This window comes from Trichogramma pretiosum, unplaced genomic scaffold (assembly GCF_000599845.2).
Source record: "Trichogramma pretiosum strain Unisexual culture from Peru unplaced genomic scaffold, Tpre_2.0 scaffold7, whole genome shotgun sequence".
NCBI classification, from domain to species: domain Eukaryota; kingdom Metazoa; phylum Arthropoda; class Insecta; order Hymenoptera; family Trichogrammatidae; genus Trichogramma; species Trichogramma pretiosum.
In genome coordinates, this window is record NW_019641639.1 from 3,047,006 (window position 1) to 3,059,922 (window position 12,917).

A 12,917-nucleotide genomic window follows, 5' to 3' on the forward strand; every position below is an offset into this window, starting at 1 on the left:
TCAGAGCATCTGTCCCATTATCTCTTGCATAGTGTATCGAATTATTATACAGGATCGATGAAAAAAAAACAATATCAAAATTCAAGTATAAATTTGTTAATTTGAATGATATAGAAAATTTACAAAATTTCAAAACAGCAGACATAAAAAAAAGAGTTTATATAAATAATACAATAAAATTTACAGCCTTCTCGGAGCTTTTTTAGCACATGCAGGTCTTTGACGAATACATTCTATTACATTTGTTATTAAATTTTCTTCGCTTTTTCACAAGGCTGCCAAGCAAATGTGATATAAATCCAAGTTGGTCAGATTCTCGATAATCATAGAACAGTACGTAATCGACAGCCGATGGTGCATCAGTTTCCAGAAAGGATCGAGGGCCCATCGCCGGAAAAATCCTCTCGACATTATCTCGCACAGATGCAAAAAACAATCTCTTCCATGCCGTCCGATACTACCCGTAAATTCACGCGAGCACGCGAACCCCAAACAGTCCGTGTACGCGAGTACTTTTGCCACCTGTTCGGGCCGCAGCCGAATCGAGTCGTGGAGCGACAGTTTCGGCGTGATCATCATTTCCCTCGCCAGTCTCTCGAAATGTTCTTCGTGGCTCAAACGCTCCTCGAGATCCGACGCAGGATCTTCGAACAATTCGTGCTTGGCGAAAAATTTCATGATCGTCAGGGCGTCGCTGGGGGTCGTCTCGTATCCGCTTCTCTCCAAGCGCTCGAGAACGACGAGAGCGCTGGACGCTAGACACAGCTTCAAGTTAGAATCCAACATTCCGGCGTATCGCGGTATCGAGCCGCCCTCGACGAAATAACCCGCAGCGTTGGGGAAAACGAAGCCAGACAGATCGGCGCCGTGATTCAAGAGATGGTCGACGATATCCGGCAAGAGATCCGCCACGGCCAGTTGCAGCGGTGTCAATCCCTTGGCATCGAGCGCGTTCGGATCGGCGCCGTGTCCCAGCAGCACCTGGACCATCTGCTTTGCATAGTTTTGTTTCAACCAATCTTTCGGGTCATTCGTGTGTCCATCGCTAGCCCAAAGATCGACCTGCTTTGCATAGCTTTGTTTCAACATATTTTTCGGGTCATTCGCGTGTCCATCGCTACCCGAAAAATCGTTTAGAACATCAATGTTGTCATCAAGGATACGCAATTCCATCACGTCCATATCGCTCGTTCCGTCGCCATCGCCCAATATATGACGGCACCAATCGGCCAAGGCATTCGGGTCATTATCGAATCGATCCGAGTAATGTTGGTATACATCGGCATCCGGGACGCACCGCGGCGAATCGTTCGTCGTCAACGGCTTCGGACGATAACTGGCCTCGTAGTCGTCGTAGCCGCGAACAATGACTCTCCGGCAAACGACGTGCAGCGGAGTCTCTCCCGCGTCGTTGGCCGCGTTGGGCGAGGCGCCTCGTCTCAGTAGCCACTCGACCATCTTCTCGTGGCGGTTGCGCAGCGCCAAGTGCAACGGCGTGTTGCCATCCTTGTCTCTGACGTTGACGTTGACAAGCTGACTTTTGTCGACGCTGAACTCGAAAATCGTCCTCAGCAGGCCGTTGTCGCGGAATCTCTCGTTTATTATGTACGGAGGTGTCGTTCCGTCGCGATCGACGATGCTGCCGCTCATCGTTCGCAGCTCTCGCCTCAGTGCCAAGTCCAGCGGTGTACTTCCTTCCTCGTTCCGGGCATCCTCGATCTCCTCCAGTTTTTTCTCGATGCTCGCGACAAATGTCTCCACCGCGCCGTAAGAGAAAGATTGGATCCCAGAGACGACGTGCAGAGGCGTCGATCCGTCCAGCTGGTTGGCCAGATAAGGATCGGCGCCTCTGCTCAGCAGCATCTCGACTATCTCCGTTCTCTGGTTGAGCAGCGCCACGCGCAGCGGCGAGTCGCCGCCGTTCTCGTTCGCGACGAAATCGACGTCGTGCCCGAGCTCGAGGAATTTCCGCGCGACCTCCACGAGGCCGTACTTGCAGGCCACGTGCAGGTGGCTGAGGCCGGACTCCTCGTCGACGTAGTTCGCCCGGAAGTCGTCGTAAATTCGAAAGAGAACCTGGACGGGGTGTGGCTCGTACGGTACTCGGGTTATCGGACAACGGTGTAGCGCGGTAGTGCGACGCGGCTGAACGGGTTTTCCGTGCTCGTCGAGTCGGGGCCGATGTCTGTAGCCGGTGCGAGCCACGAACTCGATGAATCGCGTTCCTTGATCGTCACCGCGGCCAACTGCGTCCAAGAAACTTACAGAATCCAAGAGAAGACGCTCTATCTGCTCTTCTCGAAAAATGTCCCGGAGATCCGGAAGGTCGAAGCGCCAACGCTCGATCAACGGACTGAGTCGTTCGAGAAGTCGATGCCGCTCCTCTGCCATCTCCCAATTGACATTTTCTCGTAACAATAAGACCTTCAATTTGTCCAATTTTTCGTTATCATAAGGATACTCGTCCTCGGAATCCTCTCCTTCGAACTTGCGCATTGTTTCACTCGCTCACGCACACAACTCGCAGCCACTTATAATTTCAAATATTTTTTAACTAAAATTACTCGACGCCGTTGATGCACACTTTTATTTCTCTTCCCGCTGCGCTACGATATGTATCGAGTCTATAAATGAACATGTACACACGCTCGTACACGTGTGAAGTCAATGAACACGAGGCGATCCAAGGGGTTTTATTTTCCTCGTGTATGGGTATAATGGGCGGAGACAAACTGTGTGCGCGAGCGCGTGCTCCTCGATTTACAAATTCGAAAAATAAATAAACTTGAATTTCGAGCAAATAAAATAAAAAAAGTTAAACAACGAACGTAGACTCAAAGTGGCGTATAACGGTGTGCGTTACGCATGTGAAATATGCGGAAAGAAATTATCGAATAAGAATAATTCCCGTAAGCATATTGATGCAGTTCGTATACATAACCAAACATTCGTTCATCAAATATGCACGTGATAAATTCGGAAGGTCATTTATCTAAAAATCTACATCGACGCGGCTCATGAAGAAATCAACGTAATTTTTAATGTACAATTTAATAGGCTACCAACATTTTTTTGATCAAATCTCGATGATAAAAATATTTCAAAGTACTTTTGTTTTCGTCGAAGTTTCTATATCAAATTTTTTCTCTCCATTAAGTGCCCTTTGTTAAATCTACCGCTCGATATAATTCATCGCTCGGCCCTTAATTAATTTTAATATTAATAAATCAAATCGCATTAAAATTACTCGTTCGCTCGCTCGCATAGCGCGAGAGTGTCCGTAACGGCCTCGGGGCGTGCGCCATCAAGGTATATAACGGTAAGCCAGAAAAATATCGAGCTTGCGCGCGACTCGACGGAGCTCTCGCGCTATGCGAGGAAAGAAGGAAATATCGTAAATTTTTATTGCTCATTATCCTTTGTGTGTAACGAGGAAGGGCAAAAAAAAAAGAAAAAAAAATAGAAAGAAAGAAGAAAAACTTACCCCGTGGAAGGTCTTGATGTTATGCAGAGCATTCTGGGCAGCCAGGGCGGCCTGCCTCGTGTAGAACGTAACGAAGCAGCAACCTGCAAAACACGAGCTTTCGTCAGTATACTGCGCTTGCGAAACATGTGATATATATTTTTTTGAGTTTGGACGCTACTGCTGCGACGGAGATCGAACGAGGGGGAAACACATGTACGTATGCATATAAAAATTGTAAAAGTCAACGCGCTGCCAATAGTAATGGACGAGTTGATAAAAGTTTTCTTGCCGCGGCCAGGGCGCCTCGGGAGTTTTTCCGAGCGCGACCAATATTGCTCGCTCGTTGCCGCGTCGCGCGGAAAAAAAGTAAGAAGCGGCGGTGGCAGCCAGAGCCATCAGCAATTGCATTTATTTGCCTATGCGAAAAGTCGACGCGTCTCGTCGATGCTCACATAGTAGTAGTAGTAGTAGTATATAATGTTTGTAAGTTCGATACATACATCGCGACTTTATGCATGTATAGCAGATAGTTGCAGAATTCAAGGAACGAAACGGCCACGCAGGGGTGGGCTTCGCTACATAATATATATACTATATAGCTGTCTACGCGTCTATGAACTTTTCGGCTTCGGCTGTATAGCTAAAGCTCGAAGAGAACTTGGGAGGGATGCAAGGAAACCAGGGAAAAGCTCGCGCGGAATAAACTCCAATCGCAAAAGCCTAAATCAGATACGCGCCCGTAAAGTTGGATCATCAACATCTCAATAAGAATTAGCGCGGCTCTTGTTTTACTCGCGTTAAACGAGAGCGTGAATGTACTCCGATTACTCGCGAGTGTATGTAAGCAGCGGAAAAAAAGTCGATCGATTTTCGATCTCGGGGAACTTTCAATGATCGCTGTTATATTATATACTTACGGCCGGCCATCACTCGTAGCACATAAGCTGTATACGTAATTGTTCGCTAAATTTCCTGGCAATGCGCCTTGGAGGCTTCACGGCTAAATAGATCAGCGGTGTAAGGCCTCTATTTGGCATTATATATCCATACACACTTGTATAGGAGGTAAATTGTATATATAGGTGCGGCCAGCTGTGCGATGATCGAAAGGACAAATTATGAGCTGTGCTACTATATACGTGTGTGTAATGTGGCTCTGCCTTGAGAGATATCTAGCGTCAATGGCTTTAAATTATACCCTTCTCTGCTGCTGCAACGAGGGCATTAGCTAGCCGTGGCCGATTCATACGTTAACTATATAGGTATGTAGGTGAGCATAGAGAGAGAGAGAGAGAGTCAGAGATATAATATATGTAGCGCTCGCGACGGCAGCCGTGTAATGCCTCGTGTCCCAACAAATGGCCCGCCATTCGTTATAACGCGACGGCGGCGGTGCTGCTGCCAACGCCCTGGTTCAGAGGCGGCGGCGGCTCCAGAGCTCTACTCCACTCGGCAGCGGGGCTGCTATTTTTCAACGAATTGACCCTCCCGCGCGCGGCAAGACAAATGCGCGCTAAGGGCTCCGAGCGCAAACGAGAGAGAATTTGTGCATGCATGATGCCCCCCGCGCTTATGTAGTATGGGTATAGGAGAGGAGAAAAAAAGGTAGGGCATTTATATGTACTCTCGACGAGAGAGAGAGAGAGAGAATTATATGTACGAATAATTTTCTTGTCAGTCGGAGTTTCAAAGTGACCAGCCGACCCCTCACAGGATCGACGTCCTCTCTGCTTATCGACCAGCTCGCGCGTCTATCAAATTGACGAATGGACGCGAGTCCGCGTCGCAAACAAAGTCATTGACAGATCGGCGCTGCGACGATCCTATCCGCCATCGGACAGAGAGAGAGACATAGACAGAGAGGCTAAAGTACGACGGATATGGCGTGTTTATACGCAGGAATCGACAGGCAGATATAGATAGCAGTTTCACGATTAGATCAGCGAGGAGGATGCGCGACTGGCCGCAGACAATACAGCCGAGAGAGGCTTGTAATATTTCTGAAACGATATTTCGACTTTTCGTGAATTTTATTTTTTCCTGCGGACGTAGGTCATAAATATGTACGAATTATATACATTCGGCATGAAAACGAGGCAAAGAATAGGTGGGGGTGGGCGGCTAAAATTATGCGCCGTGTATCGGTCGGTATTAGTCGCGGTGACGCTGCCCAGCTAACCAATTACCCGAATAAACGAACATTAATTCAATTACAAAACGAGTTACAAATTGCGATATGCTGTATATATAGTCTGGAAAAATCGACTGCGCACAGGCCACACAGCGGGCCTCCGAGCGAATTCCCAATTCGCGCGTGTGCGCGGCGTGATCACATGCAGGCTAATTGCAGGGGCCTATCTCTCTCTCTCTCTTTCTCTCTCTTTCTCGCGTTACAGTGAGCGCGAATTAGTACGACGAGCAGTAGCAGTAGCTCTATGTATCGCGAAAGCCAAATTATGCACGAATGTTGCAGCCGGAAAATGCAGTACCGCTGCCATCGAATCCGCGGGTAAAAACTGACGGTAGAATAATTTTTAAGTTTTATATCATGTTGAATGAAATATTATTTGTAGAAAAATAATTATTCCTCATTCAGAAGATTAATAGTGTTGTTCTGTTTACATTAGTTCGCTCTAGAATTGATATCGCGATTGGTAAATATTATTAAATTTCATACGAATTAATTGCTTTGAAATGTTGTACAGAAACGTCAATGGTCAATGGACTTTTAGTTGAGAAAGATGGATCCGACTGGTCTATACGATTGTACTGTCAAGTAAGTTTTTTAAAATTTAAATTAATTATAAAAATATTTTAACATTTTAATAAAAATCATTGAATTTTATTTTAGAGTCAAAGAAGAACCTTGTGATGCAGCTTTTATCGACAGTGATTGCGACGCGATCGATGAGAAGCCTGATGTTAAAAATTTGCGAGTCTTCAGAGAATATTCGGTAAGAATTGGCAGTCATGTGCAATTTATACATATTAAACATTTTTACAGAAAACTTTTATAAACATGTTTATTCTTACAGACGCTTCAAGGATGTAACGAAAATCATGAAAATGAACTCGACGAAATGCACATTGAACTTGAGTGTAAAGAAATGAAGCCTAGTATGAATTTGTTTGAAGTAAAGAAAATTGACGATTATGAAACTCAAACCATAATTAAATCAGAAACTGAGGACAGCGTGAAAAAAGAAATGAATCCAAATCTCGATTGTGAACCCGGCGAGAAAAATAAAAAGAGAAGAGATAGAAAAAAGTTGAACGTTATCGATAGATTCATGAGCCACACCGGTGAGGTGCGCAATGATAAAACCCATCCATGTAAAATATGCGGAAAGAAATACGCAAATAAAGGTAATCTTACATGTCACATTGACTCTGTACACAATGGTATCAAATATACATGCGATATATGCCCAAAAACTTTCACATTCAAAGGTACTCTAAGAATCCACATCAATTCAGTGCACAACGGTGTCACATATGCATGTGATGTATGCCACGATACATTTTCACGAAAGCATCATCTCAAACGCCACATCGATTCAGTGCACAACGGTGTCACATATGCATGTGATGAATGCCCCAATACATTTTCACGAAAGAATTATCTCAAAATCCACATGCATGTGATGCATAATGGTATTAAACCAAAGTGCGATACATGCGGAAAATCATTTGCAAATAAAAGCAATCTCAAAAGCCACATCGATGATGTGCACAGAGGTATTAAACATAGATGTGATATTTGCGGAAAGAAGTTCTCAACTAAGCGTTACCTCAATGATCACATCAATTCAACGCATAACGGTATCCATCACGCATGTGGTTTCTGCGATAAAAAATATAAACATCGATCTGCTCTCAATAAGCATCTGAGATCGACGCACAATGGTATCACCCGTGGTTGTGATTTATGCGGAAAAACTTTTGGGCGAAACAAAAATCTCATAGCCCACATGGATGTGGCGCATCCCTCCCGCATTACGAACTAATAATAAATTTATAAAATTCATATTCAACTGCGTAAGAAACCCTTATGTAAAATCGATACTATATTTGTTCAAATGACTAGTATAACAATGTTCATTGATTATGATAACTTCCACGTTATCGAAGAACGTTTCAAGTTTGAAAAAAAATCAATAAATTTTTTGTCGAAAAAGCTACAGCATATATTGTGTATAATTTCTATACGAATTCCATACCATACGAATTATCAAGTGATTGTTTTGAACTTTTTGCTTCTGCAGAATAATCATGTCAGTATCTTTCGTGCTCTAGGCTTCGTACCTTATCCATACCCCTTCCTCATTTTTGTGAATTACCCACCCTAAATTGGAGGCAATAAATCAGCATCGCAGCCCAGCGAGCGTCTCCGGACGCGCGTTCGACATTACACGACCGAGTGGGCATATCTGCAGATATGAAGTGCTGCCTCGGTCGCGCAGACTCGTGTATCGCAGCAACATTTCCGTGTCCGACGCATTAGAGAGAGAGAGAGAGAGGATCGCACATCCCGCGGGTCCGCACAGAGGAGGGACAGGCGAGTCCTGCAGCAGCAGTAATAGTGGTATATACGACGAGCTAATGTCGATGTGCGTGATTAGAGTCCACGGGGAAATCTAGTCTCGAGTTTATATACGTACGAGCGCGTAGCAGCCCCGGCCATCAAGTACACCGATCTGTCCCTCTCTCTGGCATTCTTCCTTCCTTCTCCGAATTCTCCGATAAATTTCATCAAAAGCAAAAGCTCGTCGTCCTGCCGTATAGGGGCTAGCTGCCGGTCTCCTGTCCACATTTTGACCGCGCAGCGCACAGTCTGCGATGACCATTGTCAATATATACATCGTTTGGCATGGTCTTCGCCGTCGACGTCTATGCAGTTTGTCTGTCTCTACTGTTCTATGTAGGCATTGACAGTGTGCCGCTGCCGCTGCTGCTGCTGCTGCTGCGGCGAGGAACACAAAACACAAGTTTGCCGGACTGCTCTCCGAGCAGTGGTACAAGTCTCGAGTAGTATAGCAATTTATCGTTGTCGTATATACGCCGAAAGTCCGCAAGCTCTTCGTAATCGTCCTCTCGTCTCTCCGTTCGTGCATTGTTTTGACGAGCTGCGGACTCTCGGCAAGACGCTACTTTCACGCAACAGTCCCAACCTTAACCGCCTAATAGTAATAGTATTCAAGGGGGGTGAATCGAATTGTGAAGATTCATCGCGGCTACACATGTAGTATCGATGGAGCTGCGCAATTGCAATCGTGCGTACACGTATGCGATTATATCCCGGGCTGCGTATGTGTGCCAAAGGGTTTCTCAATCGCAAACGGCATTGCTCAAGTAGCATCGAGCACAAAGAGCAGCAGCGGCAGCAGCTTTGATCGTCCGAGCTCGGCGTAATGTTCGTGATTAATCTCGAAGGAGAGAGAGAGGATGCACGCCGCGCAACAAAGCCGATGCCGGAAATCCTCTCTGACGCACATTGTAGCGTGCATCGCTCAATATACACCTTCCACTGCTGCAGCACACACGCGTGAGCGTTTGGCTCAGCGATCGAGGATTGTTGCCCTTCCAATGGTCGTGTGGTAATTTATGTACGAGAAAAGAATTTTCAGCGACTCGTGGAGTTGCCGTACCTGATCCGCGCGAGGTCTTGTAGAACATTTCTTTTTCTCGCTTTCCACTCCCAGAGAGCCGGAGAAACTCTTACGCCGCGTGCGTATTTCCAACGAGGCGAGGGAGAGTGCACGAGCTCGACATTTCTTCCCTCCCGCGCGTATACATGTACGTAAAAGCAATAAGTTTTCAACTTTTGATGATACACCCTTCGCAGCAGCTACAGCAGCAGCACTAGTGCGGTGTACAAGCAAGTTTCTCGTTTTTTCATTCTTTACTCTATAATTCATCATGTGTTCGCGCGCGCACACGCGTGCACGCGGCCAGAAAGAAAAAGAGTAAGCGAGAGAGAGAAAGTTACGAAAACATGGCTTATCTTGGGAGAAAGTAAACTTCGGAGAAAAAAATCGAAGTCGAGCTTGCGAGCTTGCGAGCTGCTGCTGGCTTTTTACGCGTGTCATATATGCAAGAATTATTGCCTCGGCCGACGCCGTACTATACCCGTATATATACACCATTTTTCGATTGAAACGTATGATGAAAATTGATGACTTACCGAAGAGTGAAAATTTTTGTGGCAAGGTGGGGATCAGAAAAAAAATCTGGGCTACGCAAGGGCGGCGCGCAGCGGCTATATAACAAAAATAAGCATCGAATTGCGCGAAGCCATGTGTAGCTGCGGCAGGGGGGGGGCACCATGTGTTCCGGAAAAATGACGATATCGAATCTGAAAAATTGATCCTCCTCCAGCTACAGCGGCTACACCAACAGCAGCAGCAGCAGCGGCAGCGGAGAGTAGATCAATGACCAGCAGGGAATAGCCCGAGAAAAAAGCGTATATATAATATATATACGTATACGGAGCTCTGTGCGGAGAGCAGCACCGCGCCACAGAGAGAGAAATATGAAAAAAGAAAAACCCCCTTCGGTGGTAGAAAAAATACAAGATAAATCCAATCCAGCCGAGAGTTTACGTAGGTTTTATAGTCGGGACTGCAGCAGCAGTAGCCTCGCGCTTGCCGCGTCCGTGTGTGTGTGTGTGTGCCAAGCTCTGGTACAAATTTTGCCTAGCTATATGTGTGTGGGTTAGCTATATAAGCAGAGAGAGAGAGAGAGAGAGAGAGAGTTGCGGCGGGCGTGTTATGCGTTCCGCGCTGCACCTTACTCTCGCAATAAAATCGAAATTCAGCTACCCGGATCCAATTCCACTGTGTGTTTTTTCTCCTCCACCTTCTCGCTATGTATACATATACATCTCCGCGCGAGCGCGCTATGTGTTCCGTATTATATCGGGAAATCAGAACGCGGCAACACAAGCAGCAGCCAACACGTTATAGCGGGAATATTGCACAAGGAAAAAAATTCCAAGAAAGTAGCCGAGAGATAAGGAGAAAAAAGACGAGTCGTTTATAAAATGTGTCGATTAAGCCTAGGGAATGTAAACGACGCACACACGACTCGGGGGACAGGCGGCAAAGTGAATCTCGCGCGAAATCCGATAAAGTTGAAAATAATTGATCTCGCGCACGCAGCGACGGAATCGATCTTAGAGGCTTTCTCTCCACTGTGCAGTGTAGGCGCATATAATTCAGCTAGCTCCCCAGCGCGCAAGTACTGTATCGCGAAAAAATACGTCTTCTCGGGCAAAGGGTGTGTGTGTCTGTGCAGCCGAGATGGGATATCTTTCGCGAAGCAGCGACATATACACTTTTATCCCGCGGCGCTGCTGCTGCTGCTGCTGCTGCTGCTGTGTCATTTGTATTCTACGCACGTAAAAGATGGCTTCTCCGCCGGGCTTCAAGCTCGATCCAAAAACCCCTCCGCTGTATATATACGCAGCGTTCGCCAGGATAATGCCTTGCGATAGCTAAGAATATAGGAGGAGAGGGAGGGCCAAGTACCAGTATACAAGGCTGTAATGGCATTGGCCGAGGTACAGGAGAAATCTAGCTAGCTCTCTCTCTCTCTCTCTTTTGTGTACGAGCTGGAGCACTCGCGCGCCGATATCATTGAAATGTCGTTTATGAAATCTTCATCGATCTCTATCCCTTTTCGGGGTGGGGAATTACTCGGCATCACCTGCAGTCTGATAATATAGCGAGTACACACGCACACATGGACGTAAATGTTGGCGTATACAGCGAGGCTCAGCGCGGCAACTGCAGCCAACAACATTCCTCGCCCAGCTGTAAATTCCAAGCCTTAGCTCGGAGTCTCCTAATCCTACTCGGAGGAAACTGCCGCTGCCCGATATAACCTGCAACAGCAGCAGCTGCAGTAATCCGCGGCCTTGCTAATCTCTGTACTTCCCCCCTCGCCTCCTCCTCTCGCCTCCCCCACGTAGGCCGTAATTCGCATAATAAACGAGACAGAAGCCGTCAGTTACAGGTGTAGCAGCAGCTGCACAACACCCCCTTCTCACCCCTTCTCTCCTTACACACGCCCAGATGTACGCCAGACTCTCTCTCTCTCTCTCTATTTGTTGGCCTATTCCTTGTTTATCGTCTTGTGTTACGTATGCAGTATACAAGGGTATACACTTGGCAGGGATTTCGCTTCATTTACGTCGACGACGACGTTTTCTTTTGCTTTATTCGTGAGACATCGTTAGCTCGAGAACGTGGAAATAATGTCGTGATAAGAAAAAAAAATTCGGACCCTCTCGTATTTTATTAGTAGTTATATAGACATCGAGGGTCTGCTTGGGAAGATCAATGAACTTGGAGATTTAATAACCATATCGAATGAAGCTATGAATCAAAAGGGTGAGAGCTCCTTCTCACTCGGGTACAAAATAAGTAGTGTTTTTTTGTAGTAATACTGCGAAAGGGAGAGAGACAGAGAAAAAAAACAAGTCACTATCTCGAGGGGTAAGCGGACCAATTATTAGAGTTACCGTTTGCGCGCGCCTCGTCCTGTATCGTATCTCACTCGAGCCTCGGCGAAAGAGAGAAAGAGAGAGAGAATCCAATGGAGGAGGAAAGAAGAAAGAGCGGAAAACCATTAATCGATTAACAGAGGGTATATATCCCTGGGAAGAAAACGAAATAATGCCACCATCGCGCCACGATCTTCTACCGCACCGTATCTTATTACACTTCACTTTTCACTCTCGAACGAGACTCGAGCTCGTCCCAAAAAAAAATCACGCACTCGGCACTGCGATACGACTTCGATCGATCGATAAACGGCGGCGGCGGAATTACTAATTGCAGCGCAGTCGGGGCAAAATCTGCAAGGCTACACAATAATTGTTTATATTTGCTACATTAAATTCAATTACCGCAGCTGTGCTAGGGAGAGGTTGGAGAATACGTAATGGCCTTATATGAACTTTAGCCGAACGAAAGCCAATCATTTCTAACAAAAGCAATTAAGCTCTACGAGCGAGCTGAACAACGCACATAATATTCGACGAGGATAATCAGAGCGGAAATGAAGTTCTCTCTCGCACGCGCGCGTAAACACGTATCGCCCCGGCTGATTTTTGCAAATTTGCAGCGCGCGCGCGCGCGACATAACGGCCATGCACAACGACATAAAAGTATTACGAAAATAAAATACGAGTTTGCGCAAGAGCGACGCGCGTCTGCTGCTGCTGCTCTCGAAACGTCCCAGATATGCCAATCAAGCGGCGGCTATGGGTCGAAAAAGCACTGTTACTGCTGCTGCTGCTGCTGCTGCGAAACTGCAGCGCAGCCGAGTAATTTAACTTGTCTTCGAAAAGCCCAGCGCTCGTTTATTAAATTTTAATGTGTCCGATATATGTGATGTGTGTATTAAGCGCGAAAACACACGGCCGCCACCGCCGACGTGCAGCACG

General features: G+C 46.4%; 2 protein-coding genes across 22 annotated transcripts in view; one reads left to right on the forward strand and one right to left on the reverse strand.

The window, feature by feature from the left end:
• LOC106648581 (CUGBP Elav-like family member 1) overlaps positions 1–12,917 on the reverse strand; it is a 211,396-nt gene that overhangs the window by 39,348 nt on the left and 159,131 nt on the right. For all 21 annotated transcript variants that reach the window (XM_023459495.1, XM_023459496.1, XM_023459494.1 and 18 more), the window contains one exon: positions 3,485–3,567. In XM_023459495.1, coding sequence (XP_023315263.1) covers positions 3,485–3,567 — 83 coding nt within the window. The remainder of the gene's footprint in view (positions 1–3,484; positions 3,568–12,917) is intronic.
• On the forward strand, positions 6,179–7,474 carry LOC111693804 (zinc finger protein 660-like). Its single transcript, XM_023459513.1, has 4 exons — positions 6,179–6,242; positions 6,318–6,420; positions 6,502–6,832; positions 6,917–7,474. Exons 1-4 carry the CDS (start codon positions 6,208–6,210, stop codon positions 7,471–7,473), a joined length of 1,026 nt encoding a protein of 341 aa, XP_023315281.1. The 5' UTR covers positions 6,179–6,207; the 3' UTR covers position 7,474.